The 13,678-nt window shown below is 36.6% G+C and overlaps 1 protein-coding gene across 1 annotated transcript in view; it reads left to right on the forward strand.

Annotated features, from left to right (window-relative positions):
* The window catches only part of LOC150086800 (transketolase-like protein 2), a 199,701-nt gene that overhangs the window by 125,242 nt on the left and 60,781 nt on the right, over positions 1–13,678 (forward strand). Inside the window, exons 8-9 of the mRNA XM_090372758.1 lie at positions 6,430–6,751; positions 13,255–13,469. Of these exons, the coding sequence (XP_090228884.1) occupies positions 6,430–6,751; positions 13,255–13,469 (537 nt within the window). The remainder of the gene's footprint in view (positions 1–6,429; positions 6,752–13,254; positions 13,470–13,678) is intronic.

The raw sequence follows: 13,678 nt of genomic DNA on the forward strand, positions 1-13,678 counted from the left end.
CGTTGGCACCAATGACATTAAGAGTAGGAGATCTGCAGATTTACTTAACAAGTACAGGTCAATGTTGCAAAAAAGTCGTGAATTAGGGTTAAATTTGAAAGTGTTTGCAATTCTGCCCATAAACGATAGGAGGGAGTACATGATGAGAGCCTTGTCAATTAATTCGGCCCTGGAGGGAATGTGCAAGGCTCAAGGGGTAGAATTTTTTTTCAGCGTGGTCTGCTTGTTAACAGGAGAGACTGCTTCTACAGGGATAGGATACACTTAAATAGAAAGGATGCAAGAATATTTGCTGATGCTATCGAGGCAGTTGTTAGGTGGGTCAGAAAACTGCTAGCTTGGGAGGATTCACAGACTAAAAGGTTAAAAGTAGCTGCAGGCAGAGGTGAATGTGATTCTAGCACAACTTCTATTAGAATAAGTAGCAAACTGGAGCGAGGGGTGCTGGGGATTTCAGGGACTGATGGCAGTCATCGTGAAATAGGTGGGTATATGGGGTGTGTCAGGGTGAATAGGAATAGGTGCATGTATGCTTACATATACCAATGCTAGTAGTATAGTAAATAAATTTGATGAATTTGAAGTGTTGGTCAAGACATCAAAGGCAGATATTGTTGGGATATCAGAGACATGGTGTCACACAGATATAAGGAATGCAAAATTGGAATTTGGGGAGTACAATGTGTACAGAAAGGATAGGAAGGGAGAAGGAGTTATGCTGTTAATTAAGAAAAACATAAAATCTAAGGAAGTGCATCCAGTTGACATAGATGGACAGTGCACTGTTGAGTCAGTTTGGTGTGACATAAGCACTGTGGAAGCAAAAATAAGAGTAGGAGTGTGTTATAGGCCCAATGACTCGTACAGTGAACAATTGTACAGAGAAATAGTGAGCTAGTAAATCAGAATGTCTTATAATGGGGGATTTTAACTTCCCAGATATTGACTGGAACTTGTGGATTGGCCACTCGCACACTAGTAAGACTTTTGTGGATTTATTGGATGATTGTTTTCTGCAGCAGCATGTTCGAGAGGCAACCAGAGAGGATAATACTCTTGATCTGGTTATCAGCAGTGATCATTCGTGTATTAAGAATTTGCAGATAAAGGAACCACTAGGTGGCAGTGATCACAGTGTACTGATGTGGGATTTACTGAAAGATATAATTACCATCACGGGTAAAGGGAAGGGTTTTTTGCTTCCGTAAGGTGACTACAGTGGTCTCAGACAGTTTTTTTTTAAATTCTGTACAGTGGGATCAACTGACGATGTTACCAACAGTAAATTCTAAGTGGGAAGCATTCAAGGAATTAATCATGGAAGCTACTAAATGTTTCATATCTATTAAGAAATATTGTTCAAGGTTTAGGCCTAAATGGTTATCTAATGAGATTCGTGACAGAGAAGAAAAATGCATGGGATGCATATAAATTATCAAGCGACTCAGAAGCCTATGGCAGACATAAGCTAGTCTGTAATCAGGTGGTGCCTCCGTAGCCAGGTGGGAAGGAGGAGCAGCAGTGCGTAGCACACGCTTCTTTATTAGACCGGGGTTCCAGCACGTCACCACCAAATACGGAGAATGCGGAAAGGTCAGGGAATGACCACCGCATATCCCAGAGCAATATGGCCTTAGTTGCTAATGGTCCTAAAAACCAAACAACAGTAACTGTAATCAGGTCACAAAGGAGGTTAGGCAGGCAAAGGCAGATCATGAGAAATCTTTGGCAAAGGATGCTAAGAAAAACAGCAAGGATTTCTTTACTTATATAAACTCTAAAAGGAAGGGGATGAATCTGATTGGTCCACTTGATATCGATGGTTCGACTGTTGATGATCCTGCTCAGATAGCAAACAAACTGAATGAGTATTTTGCATCTACATTTACACATGAGGAGTTAAGGTTTGAAAATGCCAGAAGGTTATCAAATCGTAGCGGGGTGCTTAATGATTTTGTAATAACTGAGAGCAAAGTGGAGGAGAAATTTTTGAAGTTAAATGTAAGAAAGGCACCTGGGGTGGATGGGATCTATCCAGTTATATTGAAGGAGGCGGCAAAGTAACTAAGCAAACCCTTAGCCATAATTATGAGAGCATCCTTGGATTCGGGGAAGGTCCCCACGGACTGGAGATGTGCAAATGTATCCCCAATTCACAAAGGGGGGATCGAAGGGTGATACGAATAATTACAGACCAGTTAGTTTAACTTCTGTTCCGGGTAAAATAATGAAGTCACTGGTTATAGATGCATTGCAGGATCATCTAGACAAGACTGCAGCAATAATTCAGACACTGCATGGGTTTGCTAAGGGAAAGTCTTGTCTGACAAATTTGATAGGATATTATGATGTGGTTACAAAGGAACTGGATGCAAAAAATTATTTTGATATCATATATTTGGATTTCAGGAAAGCTTTTGACACTGCTGTGCATGGAAGACTATTGTACAAATTGGAGCAGAATGGTATTAAGGGTAAGTTGCTACAATGGATAAAAGGATGGTTGCGTGGGAGAAGACAGAGGGTGGTAATCAATGGGTGCTGCTCTTCATGGACTAATGTTATTAGTTGAGTCCCACAGGGTTCGGTGTTGGGTTCACTGTTGTTTTGTATATATATGTATCAATGATATTGATGAAGGTATATCAGTCTTAGTGTTGAAGTTTGCAGATGATACAAAGGTTGGCAGGGTTGTTAATGACAGTAATAGCAGTGTGTTACTGCAACACGATCTAGAAAATTTGGGCAGATGGGCTGAGAAGTGGCAACTGAAGTTTAACATTGAAAATGCAAAGTACTGCATATGGGTAGAAGTAACCCCAGAGAAACGTACCAACTGTGTGGCACTACACTTAAGGAGGTAGAAAACGAAAAAGACCGGGAGTAATTGTGCAGTCAGATATGAAGTTTTCTGAGCAATGCAGACAGGCTGCCAGGGCAGGTCATGGGGTTTTGTCAGTGATATATAGGAATTTTGCTAGCAGGGAGAAGGAGGTGATTGTCCCTCTGTATAAGGCAATGGTCAGGCCACGCTTTGAGTACTGCGTACAGGTCTGGAAGCCTCATTTTAGGAAGGATGTAGATTTGCTTGAGTGTGTACAGAGAAGGGCAACAAGATTGGTAAGGGGAATGAAGGGATCCTCTTACCAAGAGAGGCTTAAGTTCTGCAAATTGCAGTGGCTGGAGACTAGGCACCTGTGCAGTGATCTGATTGAGGTGTTATAAGGCCTTGAATGGATTGAGCACGCTGAATTCTGATGGGATCCTTCCACCTGTTTAGATTACGAACCTAAGGGGGCATAAATTCAAATTAAGAAAAGATAGATGTGTGGAAATTTACATTTAGCCAGTGGTTGATTAATTGCTGGAACAAACTTCCATATGTTGTTGTGGGAGTTGATAGTTTAAATATATTTAAGGAGGAACTGGACAGGCATTGGGAGGGAATGGTGTGTTTTTTTTTTTTTTTTTTTTTTTTTTGGCTGATGCTGCATAAGCTCATACACTTCCTCTGGCTCTCTGTTGTTCCACTCTAAAAATGAATGATTTGCCTTGCACAAATTCCTGAACTTCTATAAATGTTCTTATAAAACAGAAATCTTTTGATCTCTTATCTTGAGAGACTGAAGCAAATATGGTTTATTTGTGAAAATAAACAAATTTTTTAATTTTCATTACTTTATTAAGTCACCTGTTAAATTATCTGCTTTTGTTTATTAATCATGTTCTACGTTAAATATAGTATTATAGTTTTATCAATAAATGTGACTCATGTGCATCCTCCACAGGCACTAATTTTTTTTTAAAGAGAAAAAAAATCGTATTTAGAATGATAATTTTTATAGTGGAATATAGAGTATTTATGATTTTGTTTGAAGTTTGATTTAATGCTTATCACTCCAGTATTTAATGGAAGTTTTTGGTATTGTTAAAGTTCTGGTCAGATCGATGATGTTAAATTGCAGTTACATGTTTAAATTATTCAACATGCCCTGCTGTATATGTTAGTGATGGATGTTAGTACAATTTGCTTCGATCATTGAATTTGAAATAAATGTTTTAATTTCTTACAACCGATGTTATGAAGAATTCTCTATCTCAAAGGATTGAGATAGGAGAAAACCCAGTTTATTTCATTTTTATTTATTTATTTTATTTTACTAACGTGTAGTTTTGGCATCATTTTAACGTAGCTATCTACTAAAGTAATTAAATTAATTAATTAAATTGGCATCGTTTTGGTTATATATCATATTGTGAATGCCTTCACAATGAGTTGCCATGGTATTGTACTACCTCGAATAAATAACACTTAGCATAAGAACAAAATAGCATGAATACCTTAAATAATTTATTTTATTATTTTTTTTGCAATTAAAATTGGAAGCAGCCTTTTATGAAACCAGAGAAACTTTACAGATTTGAAATATTTTTATTGGGAACTTCATTCTAAAGAATGTTGAAATGTTGTCATTCAGTTAAAGGAGTACATACAGTAGCACATGCTCCTTGAGTAGGGGTTCAAGCCCCTGACTGCTAAATACGGTCGATCTCCCAACCTGCACCGGAACAGCGTGGCAGATTATAGTCCATTTCCCTCAACATGAATTGTTGAGGAGGCTTCCATCCTGCAGTGGGTTGATAATGGCTGCAGTTTATTTATTTTATTTTATTTTTTATGTAACTGCTTTAGTTTTAATTTAAAAATAAATATTAGGTCACTTATAAGAGGTAATTTAGAAAAATGAATATGTTCTCAGTCAATTAAATTCTTGTAAATATGAGGAAAGATATAATAATTCAATTTCTTACAAATATAAGTGTTTTATTGTTAAAATATCTTACACCAAAGTTGTAGTTTCCTTTGAGGACACTATGGTACCTAAGATCTGTGGGAATGCAAGGAACCTCATACTTGGTTGGTTGAGACAATTTCTATAAAAAGATCCTTTATTTCTAACAAAAGTGGCACAGTGGCGAAAGGAAATTTGTTTTGTTAAGATATAACTACAATTAAAAAACACTTACTCTGCGATATTTATCTGTGTGAAGAGTATTACCTCCAGAACTCTGTCGATCCCTTACATACAAGGAATAGGAGAGAAAACCATGAGAATATTCAGATAATATGGAATGAATGTGGTTTTCAAACGAGTAAACAAAATAGGTAACCTTCTGATGGATGCAATTTCTGTGGTGAGATGAAGATGCATTATTTACAACAGCGTGTGCAGATGTGGCAAAGTTTACATTGGGAAGACAAGAAGGTTATTTGACACAAGGTTGTGGGAACGTTGTAAACATGCAGCAATGGGAAATACTAGGAAATTAAAGCTCTTAGAGTGGACCTGTGGTTGTTCCTATACTTTTAATAAAAACAACTTTGAAATTTAGCGAGGGAGTGTTTTACTAAAAGAAAAATTAAAAAAAGCTATGTACATAAGAAAATTCAGAGACAAGATAATAAATAGAAATATGGGGAGGGATGTAGATGCATTCCAGATGCAACTTTTCAGTGATAGAATGTAAATTTAAGCTCATGCGCATTAGTATAAGGGAACTGATCTTTAAAGGATAGGATAGGTTTTTCTTGGTCTCTTTCATTGATCAATTTGGGTTAAGTACTTTCTTATGATGTCTTCTCCCTTTTCTTACTTCCTGGACATCCTGACCACCAAAAGAAGTTTACATTTGATCAGGGGATCTGTATGGGTCTTGGAATGTGATAATGTTCATAGGTAAGTGTCACAATGTAACGGCAACAACAACAGATTATCTTTCACCTTAGTTACTCTACTCTGATGTCTTTGCTATGGCTGCCTTTTCTTATGTAGTGCTTATTGACCTGTAGGCAGTATACTGATTAATACACTTAATTAGTATATAAATAATAATAATAATGGCTTACAAATTGCTAAAAATCTTCAATTGAAAAGATGAACATAATTAACCTGATAGCCAAGCTCAGAGACCATACTGTTGCCACAGATGACATCAAAAAGTCAAGTCTTCAGAAATGTCACCAAATCAGATAGACTACCTTTCAATTAGTCTCAATACATCCTTCAGAAAGTGAGACATTTCAGGGCTCTTCTCTCCATTAGACATGGGGCCAAAGTGGATGGAACCCTGTGACCCTATCTTTGATGTTTATTATGTAACTTTTTCATTTTATCTATTCTGTTGCCTTGTTTGTATCTTGTTAGTGCCGAAGAAAGACCCAGATTTAAAGCATTGTTTTCAAAATGTAAACATTTTAGAAATAGTTTTCAGTTAAAAATGTTAGTTTTATTATATAGAGGAAGTGTTATGTACTGAGATGCTGTTCAGTATTTTATAAAACATTAAATTTCTTAAGATAATGCTTAGAAATCTAAAAATAAAGTTCTGTTTTTATTTGCAGTGTATTCTGTATGTGTATCTTTTCAGGTAGCAACAAGATTAGCATATGGTACTGCTCTTGTCAAGCTAGGAAACAATAACAGTCGCGTGATTGCTTTAGATGGTGATACTAAGAATTCAACCTTTTCAGACAAGTTCAAAAAAGCCCACCCTGAACGTTTCATAGAGTGTTTTATTGCTGAACAGAATATGGTGGGAATTGCCATAGGATGTTCAACACGAAATCGAACAGTGGCTTTTGCTAGTGCATTTGCAACTTTCTTCACACGAGCTTTTGATCAGCTACGTATGGGAGCTATATCTCAAGCCAATATCAACTGTTGTGGATCTCATGCTGGTATTTCTATTGGTGAGCATAAATTATTATTAGAACTGTGATTTAAATTTTTTGATATTTAAAGTGCCATGAGGCATGTTTATTGGAATTGCATCCGAGTGCATGCAGATATGTAGTGGTTCTTGTATTAAGAAATTGTAGATTTCTTTTTATTATTATGTTATTATTTTTTAACTTTGAAATCTAGCTTACAGTGATTCTGACATAGGTACTCTATACAGGGTGTTTCTGAAAGGTCTCATCAAACTTTCGGAGCATGTTCTACTAAGCATAGAATTTGAAAAAATAATTAATGTAGTAGTAGTGTGATGCAAGAAAGCAAATGTATGAGCTTATGCAGCATCAGCCAAAAAAAAAAAAAAAAAAAAAATCACACCATTCCCTCCAAATGCCTGTCCAGTTCCTCCTTAAATTTATTCAACCTATCAACTTCCACGACGACAGATGGAAGTTTGTTCCAACAATTAACCACCTGCTGGCTAAAGGCAAATTTCCGCACATCTATTCTACATCTGTCCTTTTGTAATTTGAATTTATGCCCCCTTAGGTTCGTAATCTGAACAAGTGGAAGGATTCCATCAGAATTCAGCGTGCTGGACCTATTCAAGGCCTTATACACCTCAATCAGATCACCGCGCAGGTGATCTGATTGTGGATGTAGGTCTGGAAATGCTTCCTTTCTGAGTGCAGCGAAAGTAAGTATGCCTGTCAATAAGTAAGTTGATAGATAAATTTGAACCATTTGCATATCTGAAGTCGCTGTTCATGCATGCATGAAAATTTTGGATAACTCCATCTATTCCTTCTGAGTGAGGCAACTGTTTTTAAAATGAGTCATTGTTTGTTATGTTTATCAGTAACCTAAACACCTGCTTCAGAGAAACAGGTGGAGAAAATGTGCAAGAAGTATCCTGAAACTGCATGAGAAATGTAGCAGTAATGTTAATTCTTCATGATCAGCAACTACCCATGTCATGCGCAGGCCCTCTCACAAGATGATTGTCATCCACAAGTCATATTTTGTCATTTTTTTTTTTTGTAGCAGTGTATTGAACTTTCTTTTCTCCATTATCTACTTTTTTTACTGATGAATTGCAGTTCACAAGAGATGCCATTATGAATTTTCACAACAATTGTTGCCAGTGGGCAGAGGAAAATCCCCATGTTATTACTTAGTCTTGGATGATTTTGGCTGGTATCATTGTGACTGCCTGATTGGTCTATTTTACCTGCCACCTATGCTGAATGACCATATCTTGTAGGAGGAGGAGAACAGTATGCATTGCTGGAAGAAGTTCCATTAGAAACATTTTCAAATGTGGTTCATGCATGATAGGGGTTCCAGCATATTTTAGTTTACTACTCAGGAATTTCTCAATAATAAGTATCCTTGCTATATAATTAGTAGAGGTGGATGAACTGCATGGCACCTGCATACTCTCTTGATTTAAATGCACTGTATTTCTTCTTATGGGGGACATCTCAAGGCTCTCATTTATGCTACCTTGGTTCTTAATACACAAATTCTCCAAGATGGTCATCAAACAATTCAGAACACTGGGATTTTCAGATATGTTTGACAGTGTATGAGAGGACTCTCTGAAGCAGATATTGCTGTTTAAATACTTGCCCTCTTGTTTAAGATGTAAAGAAAAGTTCTTGTTGGTCACTTCATCATCATCATCATCAGCCATTTTCAATCCACTGCAGGATGAAGGCCTCTCCAGCAACTTTCCAGTTCCTTCTGTTTTGAGCACTGGCCATCCATTTACTACTCAAAAACTCATGAATTTCATCTATCCATCTCCGCCTTTGTCTTCCAGGTTTTCTTCTAGCTCCTCTTGGGTACCATTCTGTTATTTTCTTAGTCCATCTGTCATCATGTCTTCGAGCTATGTGTCCTGCCCAAGACCATTTTAGTTCTTTAGTTTTGATAAGAATGTCCTTTACTTGAGTTTGCTGCCTAATCCATGTGTTTTTCTTCTTATGTAACAGTCTGATTCCCAATATAATTCGTTCCATTCTTCGCTGTGTAGTTCTTAGCTTCTCTTCCATTCTTTTGGTGAGTGCCCAAGTTTCACTTCCATAAGTCATGGTGGGGAGTATACATTGATTCATTATTTTACGTTTCAGACAAACTGGGATATTGCTCTTCAGTATGTGACTATATTTCCTGAATGCTGTCCATCCAAAATTTATTCTTCTCTTGACTTCCAGCCATTTATCATTATTACAGCTAATAACTTGTCCCAGATAAGTATACGACTCCACCTTTTCAATTACTGCTCCTTCAATCATTATTTCCCTTTCCGTGGCATACTTGTTCATCATTACTTTTGTTTTAGCCATATTCATCTTTAGTCCAAAATCCTTACTAACTGTGCATAACTGATTAAGATTTTCCTCTAATTCTTTGGGATCGTGGCTTATGACCACAATGTCATCTGCAAATCGTAAATGGTTTAGGTACTCTCCGTTCACATTGACTCCTTTCTGCGACCAGTCTAATCTTCTGAAAGCTTCCTCAAGGGCAGCAGTAAACAGCTTCGGAGATATTGTGTCTCCTTGTCGAACTCCTTTCTCGATTTTAAATTTGCTACTGTCTTTGTCTAGTCTAATAAAGGATGTAGCACTCTCATATATTTTCTTCAAAATCATAATATATGGAGTATCTATGCCTTGTCTTTCCAGTGCCCGAAACATTGCCTTATGCTGTATGGAGTCAAATGCCTTTTCATAATCCACAAATGCTAGGCATAATGGTGTTTTATATTCATTTGCTTTCTCCATTAGCTGTGATATTACGTGAAGGTGATCCATAGTTGAGAATCCTGTCCTAAAGCCAGCTTGCTCTTTCGGTTGATTCTCATCAAGTATTCTTTCTAATCTGTTAGTAATGACCCTTGTGAACAACTTGTAGATATGGGATAACAAGCTAATTGGTCTATAATTTCCAATTTCTGATTTATCTCCTTTCTTATGAAGCAAAACTATGATTGCATTATTCCACTGCTTAGGCATCACACCTTTTCTAATGCACTTTGTGAAGAGCCTTGCCAGTTTTTGTGTTATGTCTCTTCCTCCCAATTTTAACAACTCTACAGTAACTTCATCTTCCCCCGGGGCTTTCCGATTCTTCATTTTCTTCAATGCATGTTCTACCTCATCAGGAAGAATATCGGGTATGTCGTGTGTGTTGCTACTTTGCAATCCATCTTCCTCACTGCTGGTATCATTCCCTCACTCCTTGTATAATTCTCTATAGTAGTCTTCTGCTATTTGAATTATGCCTTCTCTGCTGTTTATAAATACACCATCGCTATTCTTCAGTTTCAGTATCATTTGTCTTTCTGTATTACTGCTCATGGCTGCTGATTTAAATCCTTTGTTTTCCCTTAATGCTTGTTCTACTTTTCTTGTGTTAAATCTTCTTATGTCCTCTCTGAGTCTCTTTCTAATGGCTTTGCATAACTCAGTATACTCAATTTTCTCCCTGGCAGTGTTTTTCTTGCTCTTCATTTGTCATCTTTGGTTCATCAGGACAAGTGTTTCTTGACTAATTTTTTCTTCTTTGGATTTCTGTTTCCCTATAGGTTTCTTGGGCTTTATCACTTCCAGAAAGTTGTAATATTCCTCGTCGATATCTTGGTCCTGAGCAGTCTGCAGAAGCTCAAACTTGTTCTTAAGTTCCAGTACATACTGCTTTTTCTCCTCCTCTGTTATTTCAAAGACCTTTGTATTATTTACTCGAGTCAGTTTTTTCCTTTCCTTTCCTACATCTATATCAAGTGTACATCTTACCATTCTGTGATCACTGCCAACATTTACCTTATTCAGGACGGTAACATCATTCACAATATATCTTCTGTTAGTGAGGATGAAGTCGATTTCATTAGTTGTTAATCATTTGGACTCTTCCATGTCCACTTTCTGTTCACCCTTTTCTTGAAAAAAGTGTTCATTACTGACATTCCTTGAGATTCTGCAAATTCCACAAGTCTTTCACCTCTTTTATTTCTTTGACCAATTCCAAAATTTCCTATAGTTCCTCTTTCTGCGCTGTTTTGCCTTTTTCCAACCTTAGCATTGAAGTCGCCCATAATAATAGTGTAGTGGGTTTTCTGCTCATCTAGAAGGCTCTCAATTTCAGTGTACATTTCTTCAACCTCTTCATCATCATGGCTCGATGTTGGTGCATAAATCATTATAATCTTTAGCTTGTACCTCTTAGAAATCTTGAGTATTAGTCTTGACACCCTTGGTGATGTACTTTTGAATTCCAAAATGTTGTTTTTAAAATCTTTATGGACCAGAAACCCAACTCCACCTTCACTCCTTTCACTGTTTCCATTGGTGTACAGCAGATTTCCACTTGATAAACTTATAAGTGATTCATTTCTTCTTCTTGTTTCAGCCAAACCGATGATATTCCAATTCACATTTTCTAATTCCTTTTCCAGCTCTAATATCCTGTCTTCACCGATGAGTGATCGTACGTTATAACAGGCCAAGTTCAATTTCCGTGCATGGCAGCCTGGTCGTACCCAGAGATTCTTAGCACCCTCTGCTTCCACTCTGATCCTCTCGCTGCCGTAAGAGGGAGAGTGAAAGCTGCTGGGGACTGAGGGCCATTTGTATTGTTGTGCTCTCATTGCTGGAGGGTTTGGTCTTTTCCTCTTCACGCTGACCAGGCGTCTTGAAGAGAACCACTCTACACGTTCGTTGCCACCTAAGTGACGTAACAGGGCTTACCATCGAGAAGGTGTGCATGAGTGGATTTTAGGGAGGCAGGCCAACCGGACTTCTCCTAAATCTTCTGTAATAGAGAGATATTGGATCCAGCAGTGTTTTAGGCTGAGTGTCTGATAACACACAGGATACCTGTTCCCCTCTAAGCCCCCTCACTTGGTCACTTAGTTGGTCACTTAGTGTGCATTAATTACTCTAATTAAAAAACATGACAGCTGTTCTTACCTTCACTCTATGAAAAAAAAAGAAATAGGCTATAACTCTGAAGGTAAGCATTTCCAGAATGGCATCCACACAAACTTTTTCATTCATGTGCTTAGTAGAACATACTCCCAATGCTTGATGAGACCTTTCAGAAACAACATATAGTTCTTAGAACTCATTTGAAATGCATAAAGTGCCTAGTGTTTGTTTACATGTAATGATTCAACTCGTAGTGGATAGTTTCATGAAATTTTATGTTTGAATCTTCAAATATTTATTGAGCTATCCCGAATTTCATTAGCATTTAACCACTAGATATTTGAGTATCCCCCCCCCCCCCGAGGTTTTGATGAATACCTCCTGATTACAGTACAGAAAATTTAAGCATATAATTTGATAATCAAACCCACCTGATTATAATGCGATTGTATACATTACTTAAGCATATAATTTGATAATCAAACCCACCTGATTATAATGTGATTGTATAAATTGCTTAATTTATTTAGTTTTTATATTTTTAGTTTTTATATTGCAATTGGCAATGTGTGGTAATGATATCAGATGAGTAAAGATAGAAATAGATGGAAGCATCATTGAACAAAGTAACTGAATTTAAATATTTAGGAAATAGAATTTCAGAATAATGGAATATGAATTACAAACCTACAATAGAATGAATGGAATAATAAAAAGAAGTTTTGGCAAACAAATGACAATACAAACAAAATTATGACTACACAACGTAACATTAAAGGCAGCACTTAAATTGGTAGTGAAGTATGGACACTTGGGAAGCGAGATAAACAACGTCTGGAAGCAGCTGGGATTAACAAGACTAGATCACCAAAGAAACACAGACATAAGAGAAAGACTAAACACTTCCAACATAATAGAAGAAATACAAAATTATCAGTTAAAATGGAAAGAGCATGTAGGAAGAGACCACCAAAATTGGCGGCAGTGAACTACAAACCTACTGGAAAAAGAAACAGAGGACGTCCCAGAAAAATATGGATCAAACAGTTCTTTGAAGAGATTTAATGGTACAGGTTCATAAGCCTAAAATCCACTAAGTACAAGAAGAAATTTTTATATTGTTATTTTTATATTCGGGAATATCCACATTTTTTGGTGTTTGTTTGTTTGTTTATACTTGTAAATGTTAGTGCCTTGTAAACAATAGACTTGTGTACAGATATCCGTTGATATTTATTTCCTTAATTGGTTCTATCAATGCTGGACTTTAAGCAGAAATACCTCTATCAAGGGTCATTTTCCCACGAACAATGTTATTGATAGATAAATCCTAAAGATCAAAAATCAGACCACATTTTGATATTACCATATTTTAAGTAGTTATTGGTACCATAAATACCCTTCTCCTAAATATTCAATAGGCATGTACTATCTATACCCTCCTCATGCCATTTAAAATGCAGTATTTAGATCACCAGAAGACTTAAAAATATTTAATGAAACAATTAAAATGAAAGACCTGTAAGTTATTTTAAAAAAAATTAATGAAAATATAAAAATGTTAAATGTGTTCATATCAACAGGTGAAGATGGACCTTCTCAAATGGGACTGGAGGATATTGCACTTTTTCGCACTCTTCCTGGAAGCACTGTTTTCTATCCAAGTGATGCCGTCTCTACTGAAAGAGCTTGCGAATTAGCAGCGAACACAAAGGGTATTTGTTTCATTCGTACTTCTCGCCCAAACACTGCTGTATTATATCCCAATGATGAAGAATTTAAAATTGGTCAAGCAAAGGTATTGTTATTTTTGTTTTTTGCATTTATATTTTTTTATAGGTGCCCAAATTAAAATGCAGTAACAGACATATGCAAATGCATCTTTGGAAAAAAAAACCATGCACGAATATTAATAGTGGGGAGAATTTTAGAGTAAAAAAGTAAACAAAAATTAAAAAAGAGTGACTGAATTATAGATGCAGACAGGTTTGAGGAAGTCATAATGAC

The sequence above is a fragment of the Mastigoproctus giganteus genome, chromosome 4 (assembly GCF_048544385.1).
Source record: "Mastigoproctus giganteus isolate SK-2022 chromosome 4, ASM4854438v1, whole genome shotgun sequence".
NCBI lineage: Eukaryota > Metazoa > Arthropoda > Arachnida > Uropygi > Thelyphonidae > Mastigoproctus > Mastigoproctus giganteus.